Source organism: Larimichthys crocea, chromosome XVII, assembly GCF_000972845.2.
Source record: "Larimichthys crocea isolate SSNF chromosome XVII, L_crocea_2.0, whole genome shotgun sequence".
Taxonomy (NCBI): domain Eukaryota; kingdom Metazoa; phylum Chordata; class Actinopteri; family Sciaenidae; genus Larimichthys; species Larimichthys crocea.
Genome location: NC_040027.1, coordinates 358,800 through 380,860, shown reverse-complemented (window position 1 = coordinate 380,860; position 22,061 = coordinate 358,800). Strand labels below are relative to the sequence as shown.

The window sequence follows — 22,061 nt, the reverse complement described above, 5'->3', positions numbered from 1 at the left end:
TTATTTAACAGAGAGGATGTCCTTTTGATTCAGGGGTAATTTTTTTTTTTTAAGCATGAAGAGAGTATTGACATCTGTTTCAATCTCTTCCCCTTCAAACTTTCCGGTGTCGCTTGCAGGTAACTGGGATAGAAAGGTTCACCCTCCAGGGGGAATGAAGAAGGTTGAATTGCTGGATTAATAGAGATGCTTTAGACATTTTATTGTAAACGTGACATTTAACTCTGATGTGTAAAAACAAGATCTTGCTCATATTTTGGGCCTTTTCCTGAACAAAATTGCCAACAAGTGTAATCTAATGACAATTAGGTTGAATGTGCAAGAAATAAATGTCTTTTGCGTACGAATATGACCACCATGAGAGAACACCTGAAAGCACTTTAGACCAGAATCTATCTTTGTTAAATACAGAGAAAAAGGCTAATTTCAGATCATTAGTGAAACAGTGCATTCCACTGACTATATTGTGAACAACACCTGTAATATTCTTGCAGCATACGCATACTAGTTCAGTTTTTGTTTTCTTCAGCGTACACATTTCAGGGCAATTCTACCTGGATTTTCATTGCTAAATATGCGGAAATGTTCCACCCAGGGGCTGAAAGCACACTTTAAACACTTAAAAAGGAAAAAAATGTTGATGTTTTCACTCATGTCTTTTTTATTTCTCCCTGTGTTGTTGATCTGGCTCAGGGGTTAGGTATGACTGCAATGTGGTAGAGACAGAAGCTGCAGTCAAAGCTCCTGTGATCGGGTGCAGACTTCATAGAGACCAGCAGATGGAGGGGAGAGGAGCTGCGTGCATCCTGAAGGTTTAGCAAGAACTGAGAGGTTACACTCCACCAGTACAAAGATGACCTGTCACACACTGAAACATGCCGTATCAATGCAGACGAGCTTTCTGTTTATGTATCTCACAGAGCACAGCTATCAGAGGGAAAGAGAAAGGGATTACAGACGGAAATATGTATGAAATGTTGTCTCCCTCCTCATATACCCAGGCGAAATTGGAGGCAGCGTGCATGTGTGACGCCTGCATTTCCATTTTATACGCTAATTAATGTTGTTTTGTCTTCAAAGTGCAATTGCAACCGGTAGTTATCAGCCTTGATCGCAGCATTTTCAAGGTTGTCTAGATGTGAGCCGTCACATAACAAATACCTGTAAATATAGAATAACAGCACAACAGAGAAATAAAGGATTTATAGCATGTGGAGAGCACTGCGCAAATGAGGCACAGGAGAGATAGTCTGTGGTAATGTGAAGGACAAAACTGACAAAACGGCATATTATTTCTGCCTAGATCACTCTATAAAATCTGTTTTTTCAATGGCTGGTTTTGTGTGTGTTTTAGTGTGCGTGTACTTGTATTTCAATGTATACGTGTTGGCATATTCCTTCCTCCTTGGCAAACACCCAGCACAGAGGATCTCTCCACCTGCTCTGCATCAACCAGCAGGGCAGGCCTCAGTCTCTCTCTCCCACACACACACATGAATACACACACATCACAGTTTAGCTGTGTCTCATTCACATCGTCACCCCTCTGACATCTACCGGTGTGTGTCAGTGTTTGTGTGTGTGTGTGTCCTAGTGCCAGTGTGTATTTATGTTAGCAGGGTGGTTGGTGTGTGAGGTGAGGTTAAATAGGCGCCTAGCAATGAGAGGAGGGAACTGAGGCGGAACTGGCAGAATATTCAACACACACACACACACACACACACACACACACACACACACAGGCAGTGACAATAGAAACAACACTATCAGAGCAACATGTAAACTGCAGGTGCGGCCTATGCTTCAGTGATCATTTCGTACTTTGTCTTGACCCTGTCGCCTGTCACTGTGTGTGTGTAATGTGTGGTAATGTATGTGTGACCGTGTATATGTGTGTGTCTGTGAGTGACACACTTTTCCTGAGATTTACTGATCACTCAGCAGGGAACTCATTCTTACAGGTGTCACCAAATACAGCGAGTACAACTATCCTGAAAATGTGTTGCTGTGTGTTGCTTCACTTCAGTTCATATGACCTTGCGTGCATTCTGAGCCATGATCCCTTCAACGTGTCGGACACCGTAGGTTATGACTGCGTTGTGGATTTGGTTTATATGGCTGACACTGAGCAATAGCTAATGTCAATGAGATTAATGGACACTGGAGACTGCCCCTAACAGGCATAGCAACGTTCTTATCCTAAGTTGGTTTCTCATTTGACGTTTATGTATGTGCATTTGTTGCAGGCATTTCTGACCAAGTAGGCCTCAACTGCAAATGTCACAAGTTTGAGTAGTTCAGTGAAAAACCGACCCTGATAAACATGCATGTATCTGGGTCACAAACGGATTGCATGGGTCTCCAGCAAAGGCCAAATCTCTAGCAAAACTGGACAAATCTGTGCAGCCTTAAACGTTGTCAAACCACGTAGAGCATAAATGAATTTAGTTTGTACTCGTTGGTACATTTGAAATACTAAAAATAACCACCGTTTTCCAAAACCAGATGTCTGCAAATGCGTATGTGTTGTCACATATATCAGAGTCACCTTTATGAACAAGTGACAGAAAACAGCACTGTCAGCAATGTTTATGCACAGTCATGGTACACACAGGCTGTCATTTAACAGGAGGAGGAGAAGCCTTTCTTTCTTACCTGTTGAGATCCCTGCACAGATGGACAACATTGAACTTACACCAACATTAATTCAAAAGTAAATACTAAGGAATACTTACTGAAATATATTTCACTATGATTGTACCTGTGACAATTAAACTTGAACTTGAAATGATCTCACTATGACATCAGCTAGACTTCATGGTTTTACAGTGAGCTATTAGCCCACAGATGCTTGAATGAAGGGAACATTTTTTAGCTCTGTATTTTTTTCTTTTTTTCTATATATCTTTTGGAAATAAATAACAAAATACCTGGAGTAGGGTGAAGCAATCCCATTGGCAAGAAGGTATTACTTCTACAAACACAGATAAGATGCATTCCAGTCACCAACAGCCCAGCAGCAAACCCCTGAAATTCTTGTCAACACAGGGCCATGACGTTGTCCAGAATTTTCATCCTGCAGCTCCAAAACTGAGCAGGGCTGGCTGTGTTTGTTTGTGTTTCTGTTCCAGCCCTGCTTCCCGTAGCTCTGTGGTGTCAACCCGCCCACCGTCCTCCCATCAGACCCAGGGAACACAGCCCTGCTGCCACAGCACACAGGCACCCCAGCGACTGAGGTTTCCTCTTGGACTGACTGAAGTGTTTGCTGTTTCCCACATTGTTGGAATTCAACACCAGCCTGTTTACTGGTCCCCATGTGGCTTCAGTCTCTCCCTCTCTCTCTCTCCTTCCTATTTTATTTCCTTCCCTTTTTTCTCTCTCTCTCTTTCCTCAACACACCTTCTTTACATGGCATACATACCCAGCATTCATACCAAGTAATGAGACAGCACACTGCCAGCACAACTAAGTGAAGCAATCATGTTTTGCCTGTTACATTGTCCATCTTTTACTAAATGTGTCATATATGAGTCAAACTGCTCGGAAAGACATTTATGAGTGCAAATGTGTGACTATAAATCACTTTTTTAAGTTTGAGTGAAATAGAGCTGAAAAGGATTGTCACATACTATAAATAGCAGATAATCTATAGGAGTGTTTTTCCACTGTGAGGTACTATATGGGCATCAGGGACATCATTTTCATATGCTTTATTTTGCAGCTGACAATGAATCATACAATGAATCAAAGGAAATAATATACATCTCAAGGAAAATGTTAACATGATGATGAGGCGCATGCAAAATGAGAATCTCTTCTTTATCTGCTTTGTTTTTTCACTTCCTTCCCTCGGTACAGCCAGATGGCAAAGCTCCAGCTCTGCAGTCCTCTTCATACACTCATCATATTTGATGGGCATCCTGCTGCCGAGTTTCAAGGAGGCCATGTGTTTACGAAATGACACTTGTGACAAAAGAAAACTTCTATTTAGCAAGCTGATTCTTGGGTGGAGTTGCATGGGGGCAGCAGCGTGTGTGCATTTGTCTGTGTGTGTGTGTGTATGTGTGTAAAAGTGTGTATGGTTGAGAACAAAGATTGTGGGAATGTATATATTGCGCTTACATAGGGGCAAGGCAGTGGGAGAAAGATTGGGTGTGGTGTAAGGTATGTGCATGTCTGTATGTGTATGTGTATGTGTGTGTGTGTGTGTGCGTGTGTGTGTGTGTTCATACCAGTGACATCCATACCGTTTCTGTTTCACACTGTTGTCATGTTGGATGCCTGCTATCTTTTAATCACATCCTGTGCGTTTCTGTGAGTTTTTTTTTTACTATGTTACAATACATTTTATTATCATTTTGTGCATTAACCATTCCAATACAGAAAGATTTTTTTTTTTCACATTGATATCATAAATATCATACATTGTGGGGTGTCCTCCGTTGATGGATTCAAACACTCAGGACAAACTTTAGGCTTAAAAAAATCATCTGTTGTACATTTGCAACTGAAACAGGTTTTATGTTGGTTGTTTATTTGTTCTCAATATGCTATCATCTTATCCTAATATTGTCTTTGTCTTCAATGGTGTGGAATTCCCATCAAAGTTTTCCCCTTCTGTTAATACTTTAGGGAATTTTCAAACGTCGGGATGTATGGCTGTAATGCCCCAAGATTTGTTCTCCCTGAAAGAAATAATAGAGTAAGAATATATTAACTACAGAGCAACCTGGCTTTACGGGGTCTGCATTTACTCTTACTTCATTTTAGGTTTACCAATATGTTATGCATAAATATATACTATATATGTAGATATATATCAATATATGCTTTGCAGCATTCCTTTGATTTAAATTTTAAAGCCATGTTCATGCATTAAAAAGCAATTTCATATTTTTGACTGCAGGGTTTAGATGCAAATCCATGGGGCATTACGTTAAAAACCATAAACATCAGAAAAATAGGAAATAGAAATTAAAAATGGAAGCAAAAATGAGGACGTTTAGCTGGTCATTAATAACTGAATGCTTTCTCATTTGTTGATGTGATAAACGAAAATTGTATTCAAGATAGAACACAAAAAATGGCAAGTGTAATGAAAAATAAAACCCATTTAAAGCAAAGTATTTTTATTCACACAAATTTAATAAGATATATAACAACCGTTTGGTCCATAAATATTTAAGGGGAAATAGTTTCTATACACCATCTTTATCAAGAAACAGGGAAACATGGACAATCTTGATAGAACACTTACTGTACTCAACTATTAACACGAAGATCAATATATAACGTTCTTGGATTACCCAACTATATCTGAAAGAGTGCACAAATGCTTTCTATGACATCGCTGCCCCCTTTTTAACAGGATACACCATAAAAAGATCTTCGGAAATAAGATGCAAAACAGTACAAAACTAGTGAGGCGTCAAAAGGATGTGAATCAGTTAACAAAGAACACATATATCCTGAATTTCACAAACTTTCTCCCAAGTTATAGCATAAGGCACATAGTAGAACTGAGTTAGGCATCTACTTCATTAAGTAGATTTAGAGTACCACTTTGTTCTACAATAGAACAAATTGTGACGCTCACAATGAAACTCCATTGAAGATCTGTCTCTCTTTTCTCTCTATCTTTCAGCCAGAAGAAACATGTTTTTGGTCTGTTCAGTGGCAAGTGTCATTAAAGAAAGTGTAAATATGGCCAAAAAGGAGAACACATGGACAATGATTTCCCACTGGCTGCCTCTTTCGACTCCACCTATCTGAGGTCATTTGAATGTTCATGTCAGCTCTACAAATCTAGTCTGCAACGTCGCGCTCACTTAATTACTTCTAACTACTCCTTTTCCCTTTTTAAAATCACATCGTTACCCTGAGCAACATGATAAAAACAATAATGCACTTTTCACTGGGCAGTATATTGTCACTGTGCAATTGAGTTTAGCTGTGGATCAATGGATATGTTTACTAGGATTTATCCATTTGACTACGGTTAATCTATGAGGCCAACAAATCCGAGAAAGTGCTCTGTCATGAAAACAATCGATTACAACAGTGTCCATAAACTGTTCTCCAATCTGAATTTCTCTCGCTGATTTGCTAATTGTTACGTGACTGCGTTACATGTTGAACAGTTACCACTGCACAGATTGTAAGATTTGCTTCTTTCTCTTAATCACAGTAGATTTGTGAATCAAGACAAAAAATGTATGCGGTTTCAGCATCTACCTGCCATATAAGCTGCAAATGGTTAGGTGCTTATAATGCAATTTAGATGTTTTACATGTAGCTCTGTGAGATATTTCAATGTCTGATTCCATCCAACTCAGTCTTAAAGACTGAAACATTCGGAAATAATTAAAGCCTGTTTTCTGGAGTTATCCATATACAGAACATTCTACAAGTTTATTTCTCAAATTATTTCAAAACAGAAGAAAAAAAAAATCTTTAAATTGGATAGTGCGAACACAGTGCATACATATACAGGTTTCTGAGGGCAAAATATTCATATTATTTTTTAAATTTACCAATTAACCATAAATTAGGAAGGGCTTATTTTATCATAATTCAATACAAATGTACAAATAAAGTCAAATCAAGTAAAAGAAATCTAGTTTTCCAGACAAGCTTCAAGTTTAGTTATTTTTTCCAATGAGCTGTGGGATCCATGACAATTTTTCTAATGCCTTCAGCTTCAAAAATGTCCCGTCCAAAATCAATCTCTGCATACTGTAAGTCAACTACAGACACGGCTGCCATGCGGTTTCAAATGCTACACATTAAAATGATTTCCTTGCGTTTTAATGTGGTCGCTGCTGTTCTTGCTCTTGTTGTTCTTGTTTGTGTACACAGTACAGCACTTTCTGTTCCAAGGAGCTGTCTCTGGTAGATTTAAAGGTGTCACATAAAAAAATAAAATGTAAATTGAGGAAAGGAAAATCAAATAAAAAAAAAAAAATAAAAATCAAATAAAATCAGATAAAAAAAAAATAATAATAATATATCAGTCTGCTAGAGATAGCTTGTTAGAAAAGGTTTGTCAAGGTAGTTTGCGAAGGACTCCCCGAATCATGGCTGTCCAAACTAGAGGTGACGGAGGTCACTACAGTGATAGAGGGGTTTGTCAGGTCTGTTAGTGTGGCCGCGCTGGAGGGGGGGGTCAGGGCCCCACTGTCAGATGAGGGTGGAGGGAGTGAGGTGCCATCAGCCTTATCAACACCTCCATTCTCCTGTCGCAAAACGTTCCTTCTGAATTTGGCTCTTGCGTTTTGGAACCAAACCTGCAAACCAATCCCAATGTGGCTTTTACTTTTTGTTTTTAAGATTAATTTTTAAAAAGAAAGTATCAAATCATTTGTACAGTAGTTTACATATCAAGTTATCACAGCTATTACTGTATCAAGTTGCCCTTGCCTTATGTATAGAAATCTTTATACATTATTTTGAGCTTATGGGGCAGATAACAATGAACCAGTTAGCTCCTGAACACTCAATATAAGAATGTGGAGTTTAACAGCAAATCAAAACATTATTCCTATCCTTTTAAATTTGTTTTTATCTGTGAGAGTTGAATTACACCCTCTTCTGTACCACAGATAAAAAGAACACGTGCACTCATTATTAATAATCAGCTCAGTTTCTACGCTTAAGAACGACTTTTCTCCTTTCTTTCTTTCCCAAAGAAAATAACATTTAAGAATCTAGAAAATTTCAGATAATAACCCCTGGATATACATCTAATGACTAAATGGACCAAACAAACAAACAAAATCAAAGAGATGACTTCAATGATAATATTGGTATGAAATGAGAGGGACATGGAGGAGGAGTGGGGTGCAGACACGGATATGGGGTGATCAGATCAGTTAGAAGAATGGCTCTGTGCTTACCTGTAGAACTCTCTTAGTGAGGCCCGTTTTCTGGGCCAGCTGCTTTAAGTCCTTGGCATCTGGGTTGTGGTTGATGGCAAAGTAGGATTTCATTGTCCGCAGCTGATGGTGCTTGAAGGAGGTCCGCATGCGTTTGGTCTTCTGCGTTGGAGGGTAGGCCTGCTGGTCCCGGTCCAAGTGATCGGTGTCGTTCTCGTTACAGCCTGAGAGGGCAGAGAGCAGAGAACAGAGGTGGCTTAGAGTCCGAAAGGAACAACTGCAAAAGATGATGATATACACGTATGATATACATGATTGGTGATATATAAAAACTGGTCTTTTTGCATCTGAATCAGCTTCCACAGCACTCAAAGATTTTCTGATAATAAAGGAGTTCACACCACTTATCAAGATAACGTCTCTTAAATCAGGAAACTGCTTCAATCTTATTATTTGCATTGGGCCAATGAAATGTTACACTACATTCAAGGCTCAATATTAAATTGAATATCTTGTTACATGGTCTGGTTTTGCAGGGAAAGAAAAGACGCAATTAAGAGTTTTAGATTCAATCATGCATTCACATATGGACTTGATTGTGGAAAGGTCATATATTTCCAGTGACTTGCTTTGTTAACAGTTCCACCATATACGCTGTCAGGATAAACAAAGAAAGTTTGGTATATTTCTAACAAAAAATCAGACCATGCAAATAAGTGACAATCAAGAAATTCATTGACCTGAAATTAATTTAACCTCCACGCATATTGAAAGCCACTGGAAGTTATTGCTTTAATATAACCTGCGTTATTTGCTTAAAAAAAAAAAAAAAAAAAATTAATTGCTTAAAAAAAAAAAAAAAAAAAATTAACTAAACTAAATGATGTATTTTTACAGTGGGACTGAGCTAAATTATTTCTGCTTGTGTTTGCAAAGACTAATAGGCCTAATGGACCTCATTTATCAGTAGCTGAGTACTGCATGTGCATGTACTTAAAGATGGTGAAAGGCAAAAACGGATCCACTAAATTAAAGGCATGTTTGGCTAAACAGTCCTGCCGAAACCTTTAGCGTTGAATTAAAAAAAAATTAAATAAATCTTGACACCTTATTTCACTGTTGTATTCCTTTGATTTTTGCAGAATAAATACCTGTGATTTAAATCAACCCGTGATTGACTGTTAAACATTTATATGCTTGCAACTAAAATATACAATTACTAATAATCAATTGTTTATTAATTTAAATTTTCCAGTATAGAATCTGTATGTTAGAGCAGGTCTGTTATGATTATCTCTCACTTGACTGCACAAGGAGAGGAAGTCCAGCAAAGAATAAGCATAGGATTTCTAAATTATATAGTAGGTCGTATTGATTTTCATGTCACCTTGTAACTGAAATGCTGACCAGTTATTGTTTTTTCTTCTTCTCCGTGGCTGATAAAATATGAAATGAATCAAAACATTTCATCAGAAGGATGCAGTGAAACACTTTCTCAAAAAAATAATTATTGGCTTAAAATACAAATCATTTTGAATAAGGTGGGCATAGATTTAATAAACCAGAGAGTGCGTGTTTTCATTGTGGGGCGCATTATGGCGTGAGTTATGATTTCATTTTGGTGTTATTTGAGATTTCTTTTTTTATGCACCATTAATATGACAATCACTGACATCTATGTTCCTCTGTTCCAGCCTTCACTGGATTGTGTTTCACTAGATATTACCCACTAGGGGTCTCTATATCCAAACAAGACCAAACTTTACAGAGTGATATGGAATACTCAGTAGACCCACACCTTTCCCTTGTGAGAACTAACATGAATGTGCTCGCTAAAGCAAGAAACAAAACCTCAAACAAAACCTCATCCTATTTGTCATGAATATGACTCTCCTCGTGTGCAGAACGATATATTAACCTGGACAGTCTGAGATAATATTGAGAAATGTGTAAGTGCTGCGTTTCAGCAGAACACAGGAAAAAAGAGCACTTTGGAAAATGTGAAGGCTAAATGTTTCAGTTTTTCCCCAATTTAATTGATCTTGTTTTTAATTTCTGTCATATTTTTATTTTTGAGTTTAGGGGCTAATTAAAATGTTGTAAGGTTATGACTTTAAATAATTTGAACAATTTTGCACAAAAAAAGTGTCTCTTGAAATTGGAAAAGATTGTATTTAATTCTATTTAAATATCCCAAACAAAAAATATAATATTCCCACTGTGACCTTCACTGTGTCTGTTGTTTTTAACACTGAGTTCACAGTTCATCTGACTTTAGTTTAGTTTTTCTCTGTGGGATTTTTTTGGTTTTGTTTTGTTTTACCTGTTGTGGCTGCATTATATTCTAACATTTAGTCGCAAAACACAATGCTCAATGCTCCAATGGTCATTCTTCTATTAAGGCATCCATGAGAACTTTAGGATTTGCATAATCTCTTGAAACTGTGTTTCCCAATAACAAACCAAAGCTCTTTCAGCCGGAGCGCTGACTGACTGTACAGTGTTGTGCTTTGAGCCCCTGGCCTCTCTCCCTGCAGCAGGCCCCTCTGCACGGCGCTGCTGTGTCCCTGAGAACTGTGTTGACCGCCGGGACAGGAGGTCAGGGATTCCAACGTCACCTTCAATTAACGAAGAACAATTAACGCGCAGATTACCCTTATTCCTCCCCATTCACCGTGAACAGAGGAAACTTGGCGCACAATGACAAACTTTCTCAACCGCACACTAATTCGCAGAAAAAGCGACAACAAAATGGGGACGCTGCAGGGGAGGGTTGGGGGGGGTCGGGTTATAGGCTAACATTCAGCGATTCAACGCGAGATGAAACCTACATTTAACAGCAGCTTAATGTTCACTGTGATTACACGTTTTCTGCCTTCCAATAAAAGTCAAAAGACTGCACACAAGGCGTGATTTTAGCCACGATTTTTTTTTTTTACGCATCAGTCCCAGACTACATTTACACCCTTCACATGCCATTCTGCACATTTTGTTTTGACCTAAATTTGTTGTGATTATAAAAGTCGATGATCAAAGTTGACGGCGAGGTCAGATTTCGCTCATTCTCAGTGCAACATACGCCACGGTTTAAAGTAAAACAACAAAAAAACACGGTGCGTAAAAGACGCGTGGACAGATGCAGATCAATTAGCTGCAGGCGCAGTTGCACGCACACAGTGTTCACCTACATTTCCACTGCCCACAGGACAGATGCATTACACATGGAAGGTAGACCCACGGCTGTTACAGCTGGGGTACTGAGGAACAGTCTGGATTAAAAAAAGCGAGAGTGTTCTGCGTAATGGAAAACAAATCTTTTTTTTATATATTCCATTTTGATTTATTTGTTTATTTGTGTGTGTTTTGACTTAACTTTAATTATTTCTGTCTTAATAAAGTTCAATTTAATTAATATGACAACGCTTGGTCAAAAAAATGTCCGACCACCATGTGGATTTTAGTGAAGAATAGTCCGCGTGAACCACAATGCGCCAAAAGCGTCCAAAACTAAGGTCACCAACCGGAGCGGTTCAGTGGGTTCCAGGATTTAACCAACATGATGAATAGTTTAGTGTTTAATTTCACAATAATATCATAGAGGTTATTAAACTTAGTCTGTCACTGCCCTCTCTATTGGCCTATCCACACAATATATAGAGCAAACAGATAAATAGTGGAGCTGAGGTACAATTTACAAATGGTGTTTGTGTGTTCTTAACGTGAGGCCCTGGTCCGAGCATCATGCTCCCTCTCACCTGCGTTGTAGCTGGGTATATCTATCCCCATGGCCGGGCTCTTCCTCTTGCGCGGCCTTCCCTTCTGTGCCGTACCGGTGCCGTTGAAGTAGGGTAAGGAGAGGCCGCCGCCCTTGGCTGCCAGCTCGGCAAAGTTGAGCTGAGGATGGTAGTCCGGTCCTTGCACCAGCGTCTCAAAGTGGAGCCGGCAATACACAAGGCTGTCCTTCATGCCGAAGTGGTCTCCGGTAGTCAGCGTCTTGTTGCAAGTGGTGCACGTGAAGCAGCTCAGGTGATACACGGAGTCGCGCGCCCGCATCACCATCTCCGAGGCCGATATCCCGAGGTGGCAGCGCGCGCACCTCTGCACGGAGAACCTTCTGGAACAGACAAACCGTCAAGACTCCTCATACACAGACACCAAGTGAGACAAAACACAAAGACAGAGGCGCTGGGCAGGTTTTCCTAAATATAACCTGCACTGTCATTGGCTAAAACACGCCAACTAGGTTAAATATTATTAGTGACACAGCTTTAGGACGCATGGAAACACCATAACAGTCCTGTATAATAGAACCACATCTGGCCTGGTCGATTATTTTGTTATGTGCAAAAATATTTTTGATCTACGCATATTTTCTCTCTTTAATAATTAAAAAAGTCAGCCTACAGCCTCAGTGATACAATCGAGTATTGCTGAGCTCCTGGCAGTGCAGCTGACACTGGACACAAAAGACTGCAGGTAGACAAAAGACGGAAATGTAGTTTTAGAACAACAGCAATGCTTTTCTGTCATGGCTTAATTTACTGTTATACTAACCTATGCATTGCCTTATAAATGTATAATAGAATATGGGACATCACATCTGGCTCATAACAGGATTTTCTTCACTGGTTATTTTCCATATTCCATGCTGGGTCACTGTACATGCTGACAAAAGCCACTGAGGTGCATTATTTTTGAAAATAGAAATAGGTGTGGGCCTTTGTGTCTGAGAGGGTGACTCATACGTTAAGTTAATGTTGTTTGCATTACACTCAGAGCCAACGAATAAAAAGTACAATGTTCATATCGTAACTTATTTCCAATTAACACCATGCAGGGCCCCTGGGAGACTGTTATGATTTTACTTAGACAAGAAAGAGGCTTAATTGGAGCAAAAGGCTTCAACATAATTTAAGATGAACAGACACAGCCTGTTGAGTCAGAGATCACAGAGGCTGTGCAAAAGTTTTTTTTGTTTGTTTTTTTTTTTTGTCCAAGAGTTTAAAATGCATTTTTCTGTAAAGTCAGCAGCATAAATGAACCACTGCGTGCGTGCGTGTGTGAGGGTTTGTGTACGCGCCTGGCTTCGAGTGAATTTGAGACTATAGTTTTTAAACCTTCATTTTTCTTACCTGTAGTAATCCTCCTTGCAATAGATACTCCCATCCTTGGCAAAACACGTTAGCTCCGACTCCAGCGCTAGTTTACATTCACAGCATTTGAGGCACCGCAGGTGCCACTGTTTGTCCACGGCCAGGAGGTAGTATCTATCCGAAATCTTGCCGCCACAGCCGGCACACAGAGCAGGCTTCTCCGGGCTCATAGAGGGCATGGTCTGAGTCAGAGAGAGGGACACAGAGAGAGGTAAGATGGTGGAAACTTTTTTTCCTTTAAAATCTTATGCAACATACACGATGCAGAAAGAGAAATAACAGGCCTTTAATCATGGCCATAATATTAGTTTATTTTTTTATTTTTTTAAATATAGAGCAATTTATGCAGGCTCGGAGTATTAGAAGGAATAACCTCCATCTATCAAACACAACAAAAACAAACTGTTTCTGAATTTAATTTAATATCGAAAATAATAACAAACATTTGTGTTGCAAACTGGACATTTTATTAGTTCATTAACTCCAAGTTCACTGTGACACACATATTTAAATATTGAATGTAAGGCTATCCAAAATTATTAAAAAAATATTTGTCCAAGGTAAAATAAAAACTCAAATGTAGGTTTAATAAAAACATTTATAATAATAGTTCACAGTGTTTTTGTCAACAGTTATTTGTATAATTGTCTGAAATTAAATGAGCAAACTAAATATTGCTGCTTTAATATATAATGCTTTATTTATTTCACGTTGAGTGAAATATATATTTAGAGAGCTCTACATGTAAAGTTGCAGCCAGTTTGTGTTTTTAGGAATGATCTTGTGCAGTTATTGAAATAACAGGACATTTAAAGTACAGTTAAGAAATTAACTATCAGGAAAAAAAAGAATAATTTTGGATTTAGATCAAAATATTTTTCCATAATTAAAAGCACAATAATAAATCCTCCTCACAGGTCTCCTACTTACCCCCAAAACAACTGTAGGCTACATTTCCACGCACGTTAACGGTGTGTCGTCGTTAAAGCAGCGACGATGGTTTAAAGTTTTAACATGAATTCAAACACAGGTCAGGCCAGGCTCTTACCGACTCTCTCCCGTTGAGCTGCATGCCCTTAGCCAGGCGCGACTCCGTTTTCGACCTTCTCTCCATCTCCTCCATGATCCCTTGGATGTGATCCCCGGAGATCCCGTGGAAAAGCATGGCTCCGGGTCCTGGACGCAACGTGCAACTGCCTGCCTCTGTCTTGCAACCCACAACTTCCATATACTGTACCGCAGCGCTGCGCCCCGCTCTCTCAGCGCATCCAAATGTGGGGCTCTGAGGCTCTGAGAGAGAGGCACGGGGGGAAAAAACAACAACAACACAACCCCAGAGATTCAGATCAGCTCCACGTCAGAGTGCAAAAGGCAACTGGAAGAAAACGAAGAAACTACAGCATGGGTGGGACAGTAAGAGTTGTAGTAGTGGTGGTGGTGGTAGTGGTGGTGGTTGGAGGTATGCACCAGCTTTTTTTTTTTTTTTCTTCCCCCCCTTCTTCCCGTGAATGTCTCTCCTCCAGAAAGAAAAAAAAAAGAAAAAAAAAAAAAAGATATAGTCCAAATGATGCGACAAACCGGTGTGGAAGTGGTGGAGGTGGGGAGGGAGGAGGGGAGGGGGGCTTACAGTGTGAACACTCGCCAAAAAAAAATAATGACACAAAGTTTTTGTTGTTTCTTTTTGGGTGATTTCTCTCTCTCTCTCTCTTTCTCTCTCTCTCTCTCTCTCTCCCGATTTCCCAGTCAGGGGTTCCTTGGTGCTTGGAGGTCAGGTTGGGACTGCCTGGATTTGAGAACCGTGTCCTATTTGTGAAGAGCCCGCAAAGCCTGCCCAGTCTGAATAATTTGGTAGGAGGAGTTCCCCCTCTCTCTCTCTCTCTCTCTCACTCACTCTCTCTCTCTCTCCTCTCAGTCTGTGTCTCTCCCCCACACACACACTCTCTCTCTCTCCTCTTTGCCACTGATTTCTATTCACCAACAAAGAGCTGTCACTCTTCCCTCAAAAACTCCCGATCCTGGCTGCGCGCAGGACCCGCTATTTTATGGTATTGACATTTTCATTACTTTTATTCCCCTCCATTTACAGGAGGATGCTGGATCAGAAGATGCGCAGTGTGAAACAAATGGGCTTGAGTGTAAATGTTTAATTTATCTAACGTGTCTTGAACAAATAATATGCATCTGAAGTACAATAAAAGTCTCATGAGTTTTATTGAAAGGGGGTCAGGAATGGAGAGAAGTGGATCTCCTACATGTTGCAGGAGGATCTGGTTTCATTTGGAGTTTGAGGTTTTAATATTTTGAAAACATTCATAGTTTGAGGGTTTTAATCCATTCTTGATCAGGCTGGTTGTCCCATAATAACAGAACAACTCTTTCTGTGTGTGTGTGTGTGTGTGTGGTATTAATGTATTGTTTGGGGCGGGGCAGTGATCAGTGATAGGCTAGAGGGCGGGGACAAATTGTATTAAACAATTTGAAAGACAAGGAATTTTTAAACACAAATGAATGAGATTTTTTATTTTATTTGTTTTAAATAAAATCAGATTCTTAACTATTACAATCTATTTACATCCAAACACACACCGGCTTGTTTTTGTCCAAAACATCCAAACACACTGATGCTCTATAATTTAATATTATAATAATGTAAATATAGGCGTGAAAGATCTATATTTTTGCACAATTCAACGCTCGTTTGAAACAGATATAATTCACAGCCGAGCATTCGTGTGTTTCCTGTGATTTAGGCCAAAATCGTGTTTACCTGCTACAGCAGAGATGATTATTGTGAATTTCTATATTCTTCACTTAAGATGATCTGCACTGTGGAGGCGTCTGTGGAGCTGGAATAAAAGATCTGTGTCACCTTTAAAGGGTGTGAAAACTCAGACGCAAATAAAAAAAAAAAAAAAAAAAGGGGGGGGGGGCACACGGGAATATGTGGCTTTTCTGTCCAGACACACACACACACACACACACACACGTAGGCCAAGTATGGTGACAACAAACCAAAATGAGGCAGCTCATGGTCTGTATTTTGACTTACACAACACAGGCCTGTGCAGCTGGAATCCGGACAACGAGCTATACGGTTTCTCAGGAAAACAGAACATATAGTGGCAGAATCGGCCCATTAATAGATTTACTGAGGCTCAGAGGGGGGTTTGCAGGTGTGGATGCTTCATCTCAAGACGTGTTACATTATCATGTGCACCCACCCCGCCTCCAACCACCCCCCCTCCCCCCCCCCAGTCACGTCCACCCCTCCCCACCACCACCACCACCACCATGAAGTTGTGTAGACTTTAATTGGAGGCCCCTTGATAACAGCGCTATAAGACAAAGCTTGAACCCCTTTCCCTTGGACGGACTGGACCTGCAGCTGTTCTGAAGAAGCACAGCGTTCATTTGCGCTCTGTCAGTGTCTCAGCAGCAGCCACGGGGCGGTGAAAAGAGACTCAAAAAGGACACACGGATTTCATTTCACCTGGACAAAGACACCCTAAGAGGAGTGATCAACTCAGCTCTGTGTGATGTCTAATCTGCCTGTTTTTTTTTTTCTTCCTCCTGCTTCCTCCCCGAACATTTTTTTTTCTCATATCAAAAAAGGCGGACTTATTCACACAGCAAAAAACATAAATACTCTATGTGCATCCATCATATCGTTCATGTCGATAACGGATAATGTTTTGACCCGTTGCCTCCAGCAGTGACATTTCATTTGACTGAAGAAGGGTTTAACGTGTAATGTGTCAGTGAACACTAAGGGGCTGAGGGAATAATGCTTTTGTTTCCATTTCTTTTCCAATAATTATGATATCACCCGAAAGTAAATATTTATTAACGAATCCGTTTTTTTCCCCTGTATTTTATGATTTCAATTCATAGTGTGTCATTTGGAGAAAGTCTGCAGAGATGAACCAAAAGCCAGTTCACCAAATCACGACAAAAAAAGTGACAATGTTCACTTTGGAAATAAGAGTTTTCTAAATGTATTCTAATAATCAACCAGTCACATTTCATTACTGCCTTTAAATAAATATATGCTGCTGTGTCATTTTTCGTTGAGTTACACAGAATGACCTGCCCTAATTTAAAATGTGCCCTCATGTTTGAGCAAATTAAAGCTTTTAAAAACACATAATAAGCGCTACTTATCCATGCTCTGAGCTCCATTCAAAAGCTCTGACGCTTTTTGAAAAAAATGAAATAAAAACAGTGTTAACATAAGTTTAAAATGACGTATAAAGCCAGGGTGGTTCAGTGGGCCCCTTTCATGTAAATATAGAAAATAAAACCTCATCTGCCAGCCTCCAATATGAACAAAATGACTTTGAGGTAAGCGTCATCTATTTATATTTTCTCCAGGAGCGTTTTAACTTGCATGGTTTTGATTCCACTTATGATATATGCTTGCATAATTAATATTGTGGGGGGTAAAAGCACTTGTTTACATCACTCCGTAAATAAAAACATAGGTAGAGAGAGTTTAGATAGCTCCCACACATCGCTGTTTATCTCGGAGAATATTACCCATGGATTTATTACGCATCAGATCTGTGGCGCGTTGCTCCACGCGCTCTCCTCCGTCTCTTTTTGTCAAAAAGCCAAAGCTGTCTTATTATTTTCATAAGAAGACATATAGAAAAGGTCTTACCTGAGGCTGTGCCGTGTGTGTGAGAGAGATCCCTGTGCAGCGTGCAGGCTGTGGAGCTCCGGACTGTGCGCACTGAGGAGACAGAGGAGACGCTGCCGGTAGATGGGGGGCTGTTCCTCGTTTCTGAGCTTACACTTCGAGTTCGAGCGTCAATTAAAACACAAGACATTTAAATATTCCTCTCCCGTATGCAGGCAAACCCTCAGCACAGCAGAGCACAGCACACACACTGAAAATGGCAAATCATGAGCCAATGGCCTACTCAGCGTGTAGGTTATAATGTGTGATGTAAATTAAAGGAGGATAAACTCTATAATCTGGAGTCGGTCATCACCAAATGGCAAATAGGATTAGATTGAGGAATATTTCAGCCAAATCAGATGGCTTTTTTTTTTTTACCCTCTAATAAACGCCACGTCTTGTTTTGGCTTGTGAATTCACATCCTAAAGTTTTATTTTGATCCCAAAAGACGAGTAAAGCGTTCAAGTTATGGCACCACACAGCTCTTAAAATTCTAATCACAAAATCTGCAGTCACTTATGGCGCATAAATGAGTTGATGTTGTATGAGATTCAAAAGAAATGAGCACGGTTACAGCTGGAATCTGACTGGTGTGAGAGCACAGGTTTGTGTGAATAAAGAATTGGATGGTCTGCTTAACGAGATCAATCAATCTGACAAAGATGTGCAGCACAAAGCCTGCTGAAGGGGGGGAAAAACGATTTGGTATTGATACGAATCGAAATTATTTTTGGAGTAAAAGTGCAAAAATCATTTCTGAATTTTACGTATTTTAATCACCAACCAAAGAGTGTGGACCATCATTTTTCTTTAATTTCACCGTATTAAAACAGCACAGACGTTTTTAAAAAAAAAAACTATATTTAATAATAATTCAAAGGTAATTCTGCCCTATTTTTCTAATTTTCCACTGTTTATGTTTCCAATAATAACATCATTATATAAAACATTTAAACATTTTCATCCTTGGGTTCATATTCCTGATATAAAACATTTAAACATTTTCATCCTTGGGTTCATATTCCTGTGATGTATGTCTATCCATGTGTCTCACCTGGAGAATAGAGCTGACAAACTTCATATTAATTCAATGCAGTGTGTGTGTGTGTGTGTGTGTGTGCGTGCGTGTGCGTGTTTAGCCAGGAACCGTTGAACACACATTTGGCCTCATGTTGCAACATCTAATGAATAAAGAAATTGTGTTGATGAAAAATTTACCACTATTCAATAATGATTTTTTTTTTTTTAGTAAATATTAATATTGTTTATGCTTTGAAGATGATTTGATCGAGGCCTCTAATAAGACTGTATTTTTTAGTGGTAAAACAAATATTCATTATCTAATGATGTAATGCTTCTTTTTCATTTGGATTGATGTCATTTCCTCTTGCATTATTGGATTATTACTCACTTGACAGGCTAAACAATATGACTACAATCTATTTAATAATGTAAAACAGTTTAAAGTGCCTAGTTTTGAGGTATAAATGGATTTAAATTGACATCAAGTGAATAGAATATTGTGTGAGTGAGCACTGGGGATGAGAGCAAAGGGTGACAATTAATTACACCTCTGCACTGCTTGCATAAATGATCATGTGCCATACTGCTAACAGTCAGTTTGCTTTGCTCCTTCCGCCTGGGCTGACATCACAATGTATCTCATCAATAATGCAACGGCACTGAGATCCATTTCACTGTGTACCACAACACGTACCGTGCACACAGCGTTCTCCAAGCATGATACCCAGACAGGCTCTGCAGAGTGCGCAGTTCAACAGTGAAGCCACAGATACAGCATCAACCCGGGATGCCCGCCTGCCTCTCTGCCTCCCTGCCTGCCTTGCTCCTAGGGCATGGTGGTTAGATTACCACACATCCAGGGTTCATCTGGAGTTATCATTTCTGGGTCACCTCAAGTGACACTCAGCCCTGCAGACGGAGCTCTCAGTCACTCCCAAAGCACGGCCAGAAAAGGAGAGGAGGCGAGGTGAGAGGCGAGGAGGCAAGGAGTCGAAGGGAGGCAAAAAAAAGAAGGAGGAGAGGAGAGAGGAGGAGGCGGGAAGGCTCTCCCAGGATCGACTGTGGTGCAGGGAACCACAGGCTAAACACTGACAGAATGAAGGAGTGGGAAGGGGAAGGGAGAAGAGGAGGAGGAGGAGGAATAGAGGGAGGAGTGAAGCACTGTAAAGCTGTATCCCAGTCACATGTATCCCAGTCACATGAGCCGGGGTGGGTGGGTGAGAGGATGGTGAGACATCCTGGAAATATTTACAAACACACAGTGGACATGGCTTCATAATTATTGGAGGGAATGAAATAAAATAAAAATAAAAAATAGACGAGCAGGCGTGACATATGACCAAAGCGCCTCCTTTTATAGCTGATGCCTCGAATTAAAACGTCTAACAGTGATTTAGACAAATAATGATAGACAGGAATAAGCCTATAAATAGATTTTCTGAGGCGTCTCAGCCCTCATGTAGTCTGCATTTTCCTTTCCATCCTTATTTTCTCTCCAGGTCTTTCTCCCTCACTTTTTCTCCCTTCTCCTCCTCCAGCTCCCCGCTTCTTCCACTTTCTCTTTTCTGTCTCTTCCAGCCAACGCTCCCCCTTGCCACTTCCCTTCACCCCAACCCCCCCCCCCCCCCCCACTACCTCTCACCACCACCACCACCACCACCAACACCACCACCCCCCCCTACCTCCCTCCACCCCTCCTTCGATCTCCTCCCTGCTCTGCTCTGCTGGAGCTCAAATCACAACCCCGGTCCCTGGCAGATGGAGGATAGGAGAGAGAAGCTCTTAACTAGCCAGCCTGAGCCTCTGCTCTCTGCACACCAACTGCTGCCTGCCTCCCCTCCCTGCCTCCAACAGCACACAGCCACCTCCACCCACCAAACCCCCCTCCATCTCCTCTGGGGACAGAGTATCCTCCTGGGGAATGGTGCGCGTATTAGTCCATATCTGGCCACACTAGAAAGGACATGTAAACATAATAGATGGATGTTCTTTATCGCTATAGAACCTTACAGGGCAAAGCAGCTCTTCGCAGAAGGCACAGTGCTTTGGGTTGATGCTTGTATATGGTGTAATATTGTCAAACAGTCTCTTTCTTCCTACTTCAGCCATTCATTGAAAACAGAAGAGTGTAATAAACACAGTTAGTGTAAAAGCTTAAAAAAAGAAAAAAAGAAGCAATACATCACTTGTCTTTTAAGTGCAGACCAGAAACCATAGATATGACTGCACCGATGTGAAACCAGGAGGGAAATAAACAGGCCAAAGTGCTCCTTGGGCACTTAGGTGCCTGCGACTGCCCCTGACTCTCCTTTTATCTGGGCTCATCTGGCGGCTACGACTTGGCCTGGCATGAGCCTGACCACCAGTTGCGGTCTGAGGGAGAAACTGCTCCTCTGTGCTATTTGCAGCCCTGTCTGTCCAAAGGAATCTAGCGCGATGACTGTCACTCAGTGGCCATGTGTGTTTTTTATCACTAATTCTACCACAGGGATCAGGGTTGTCCATATGACCACTGTGGAGGCTGCTGCCCCGAGGCGAGCTGACATTGTCTGTGTAGAACGACCAGACGTTGATGCAGGGGCTGCTCAAATGCTGCTTGAATATCAAGACGCACGTGCATGCAATCCACATGTGCACGCACGCACGCACAAAAACAGTACAAAGCAGTGGCTGCCCAATTGCTGAGACTGATGTTCCTTTCACTCATCATACGGCTGACACTCAAGTTGTTTTTTTGTTCCCTGCCAACCCTGTGTCAGTTCTTGGCTGGTCTGACCAACAGTGATGGAGACACTGTAGCTGACTGTGGTTGGGGCCATTGGCCGCAGGGCTACTGCGCTTGTTTGAGATGGTGACAGAGGGGGAGGGTGGGGTGTTGAGGGAGGAGGAGGAGGGGGGTGGGGGGGGGCTCCTTGGCCTGTCAACTGGTTGTGACTGGAGCCTGTCCGGTCACAGCTCCAAACTGGACAGCTCTCTCTTTCTCTGCGGCTAGTGCCATCGTCCTGTAGAAAGGCACACGGTGTATAGCTGCCACTCTGCTCCAGCGCAGCATATGCTCCAGCTGAAGGTCAGAGATGTTCAGTCCAAACGCCTGAAATAAACACCTCACATGTCTTGGCTTGGCTGCTGTAACTTGGGAGCACATCTGCACTCAGGGAATACAACTCTGTATGTATCTGTGTGTGTGTGTATGTGTGTATATATTTGCTTATTTTGAGAAATAAAACTTTAAAAAAAATTTCTTCATTTTTCATCATTCTTCTGGTATTGCATAATACAGCTAAATTCAACAAAATGAATTCATTCATGAATAAATTTTATTACAGCAT

General features: G+C 40.7%; 1 protein-coding gene across 4 annotated transcripts; it reads right to left on the bottom strand.

Moving 5' to 3' along the window:
- Positions 1-4,319: 4,319 nt before the first annotated feature.
- Positions 4,320-20,232, bottom strand: lhx9 (LIM homeobox 9). 4 transcript variants are annotated; one of them, XM_019272334.2, is made up of 7 exons: positions 19,427-20,232; positions 17,688-17,759; positions 14,076-14,317; positions 13,007-13,209; positions 11,630-11,988; positions 7,896-8,098; positions 5,139-7,286 (listed from the first exon to the last, which is right to left on the bottom strand). In XM_019272334.2, exons 1-7 carry the CDS (start codon positions 19,449-19,451, stop codon positions 7,032-7,034), a joined length of 1,359 nt encoding a protein of 452 aa, XP_019127879.1. In that variant the 5' UTR covers positions 19,452-20,232; the 3' UTR covers positions 5,139-7,031. The 4 variants fall into 4 exon arrangements, with proteins under 4 accessions (XP_010732751.2, XP_019127879.1, XP_019127878.1 ...); XM_010734449.3 differs by lacking the exons at positions 5,139-7,286; positions 19,427-20,232 and adding an exon at positions 4,320-4,685 and having other exon boundaries at positions 17,688-18,244; XM_019272333.2 differs by lacking the exon at positions 19,427-20,232 and having other exon boundaries at positions 11,630-11,985; positions 17,688-18,481.
- Between the last annotated feature and the right edge of the window lie 1,829 nt (positions 20,233-22,061).